At 39.9% G+C, this 2672-nt stretch overlaps 1 protein-coding gene across 1 annotated transcript; it reads right to left on the reverse strand.

Annotated features, from left to right (window-relative positions):
* Positions 1–818: 818 nt before the first annotated feature.
* Positions 819–2290, reverse strand: Uba5 (Ubiquitin-like activating enzyme 5). Its single transcript, XM_073976478.1, has one exon. It carries the CDS (start codon positions 2171–2173, stop codon positions 992–994), a length of 1182 nt encoding a protein of 393 aa, XP_073832579.1. The 5' UTR covers positions 2174–2290; the 3' UTR covers positions 819–991.
* Positions 2291–2672: the final 382 nt, after the last annotated feature.

A 2672-nucleotide genomic window follows, 5' to 3' on the forward strand; every position in this document is an offset into this window, starting at 1 on the left:
TGTCCCTGAAAAAACTTTTACCATCGTAATGAAGGTAGCGAATGCAAATCGCTTCAACAAAAATCAAAGTGATTCGAGAGCAGGTCTTAAGTGAACTTATCCGAAATTGTGTGTGAGAGGTACCAGAAGGAGTAGACAAATATAGTCCATATTCGAACCTGATCTATATCTGGTAGATATATTACGATGTGAAAAGTATGGATTACATCGGTCACTCCCTTCAAGAGTTATCGTGGGCACAAATTTTCCGAACATTTTCGAACTTTTGTGGGGGAGGTACCGGAAGGAGTGGGCCGATATAGCCCATCTTCGAACTTGAACTAAGTTTGGGCAAAATATTACGGAAGCCAAATCTTGGACCGAATCGGTTGATACATTCGAGAGTTATCGTGCGCTCCAGCCAGACAGACAGACGGACGAACGGACATTGCTCAATCGACTCCAAATTGTCTGAAACACATTTCGTCCAAACATACTTGGGGTCTAAAACCATTATTTCGATGAGCCACATTTTGCCCGTATGAAAGTGTATATACCCTCGTTAGCATAAATGCTGAGGGTTTCAAAAAGTGTCGTTTAGGAACAACCCTTGGATCGGTTTGAAATTTTTAGAATAGATAGTCACATATCCGGTCACAGCGATATAAAGTTTTCCGGGGGATGTTAATACTTCCCTATTTCCAGCGAACATCCCTTAAAAGACTTGTGGAGTGGATCACAATCAAACCTCAAATTACAGTCAATTGCAGAATCGTTGACTCTTCAAAGCAATGCTAGATACACACAAATTCACAACACCAAGGAATTTACCAGAAAAGTTTCACGTTTGTACGAAATGTCTAGAAAGAATTTATTCGCAAAAATACCATACAAAAAATACGCAGCATTGCACAAAAATACATACATAAATAAAAAAATACAATTAAAAAAAACTAAAAATGGAATTATAATAGGAAGTAAATACAATCTCTGTCAGGTGTAAAAGGCACTTTTACATAGATTTCATTTGGGCCATTAGATCTTCCAAATTAACATCAGCTGCCGAAACAGTGTTTGCACTTGCTGTTTCATCCTGCACTGGAGCCTCATAAGCCAAACGTAAACCTTCCGTCACAGGTGCAGGAGCAGCAGCCGTCGTCGCTGCTTCAGGTTGAGAATCATCAACCAATTCAATACCCCATTCATTGTCATCGTGAAGTTGTTCATTTGTTTCTTCCACCACCTCCTCTTTGACAACTTTAGGTTTGGCAGCAAATTCCTTTTGCCGCGCCAAACAATGTCTATCATCACATTGGGTATTTGGTTTTAATGTCATTTTGGGGAAGAAATCATTCATGGCATTATAACCCAAATAATCGGACACCTCACCAAAATTAAGTAAATATTTGAGGGTATTTTGTACCAGCATTCCAGCAGTTATTCCCATGGTGGTGGGTAAAGATGCCGCACAAACACCTTCTCGTTTCAAAGTTTTCTCATCAATGTTCTCGGCCACAACCAAGGGTGGGGCACAAGCGAAGCAGGCAGTTTCACCCGGACGAATAAATTGTATGTGACCCGAGACAGCATTTTCCGAAACACCCGACTCAAACCAATTCAAACCGAGTTCATTACAGGCGGTATTAATTGCCATTCTTGCCTCAAAGTTGTCAACACAACTTAACACCAAATCAACAGGTTGTCCGGCCTGCAAACCACCATGAGCAATGGTATCAAGGAATTTATCAAATGAATCCACTGTGGTAATATTGTAATTATGGGTTTCAATGGTGACATCGGGATTAATAAAAGTCAAGGTCTTGGCGGCTGCCTCCACTTTGGATAGGCCCGCTTGATCAGGAGTAAAGAATAAACGATTCATATTGGCCAACTCAACTTTGTCGTAATCGAATAAAATCAATTTGCCCACACCACAACGGGTCAACATATCGGCAGTGACGCTGCCAACACCACCAACTCCCACAACGGCCACAGCTTTCTCACGTATCCGTTCATAATCTTTCACAATGCCCATACGTTGTAGGGCCATCAAGCGACTATAGGGATTTGAGTCAACAACTTCTGCTGACATCTTTTCAATACGTTGGCGTACATTTTGATTTTCCGTACGTTGCTTTTCCAGTTCTTCTTTTAGCTCAGCTAATTTGTCTTGGAGTTCTTGAAGAGCAGACATTTTTCCTTTCCTGTTACCACTTTTCGTCGGAGGATTATTTTTATTGAATGGAAGAGTAATACAAGTGCAACTACTCTATTTGTCTTCGTGTCACTTTCAAAACAAAATTTTTCAATCATTCACAGTGAGATAATAGCACACAACGAGTCAGTTTTAGCAAACTCTTAAACCATTCTGTCATATTTGGTATCATATGGTGAAAGGGGTCTCTTAGACTATGAGTTTGGTAAACAAATTGATGTATGAGTAGGACGAGAAGGGACAATATAAATGAAAATAATAAGATAAAAATATAAGAAAGTCGACCTTTTCCTAATCACCCTAGCAAAACAACAATCAAAGTGTGACACCGAAATTTCTCTTCACTTCAAAGTGAGAAACGCGTTGCGATTTGACCTTATGTCACGTTTGGGGATGTCACGTTTGCCGACATGCAACAATTTTTCGAGTATTTAGAGACGGAGAAAGGAAAAATATAACGACGTATAATATAATATAG

The sequence above is a fragment of the Musca autumnalis genome, unplaced genomic scaffold (assembly GCF_047663935.1).
Source record: "Musca autumnalis isolate F117 unplaced genomic scaffold, ASM4766393v1 scaffold_3, whole genome shotgun sequence".
Taxonomy (NCBI): Eukaryota; Metazoa; Arthropoda; class Insecta; order Diptera; family Muscidae; genus Musca; species Musca autumnalis.

Coding starts and splice junctions, on each gene's coding strand:
- Uba5 (XM_073976478.1), bottom strand. CDS start 2,173: ATGTCTGCTCTTCAAGAACTCCAAGACAAATTAGCTGAGCTAAAAGAA.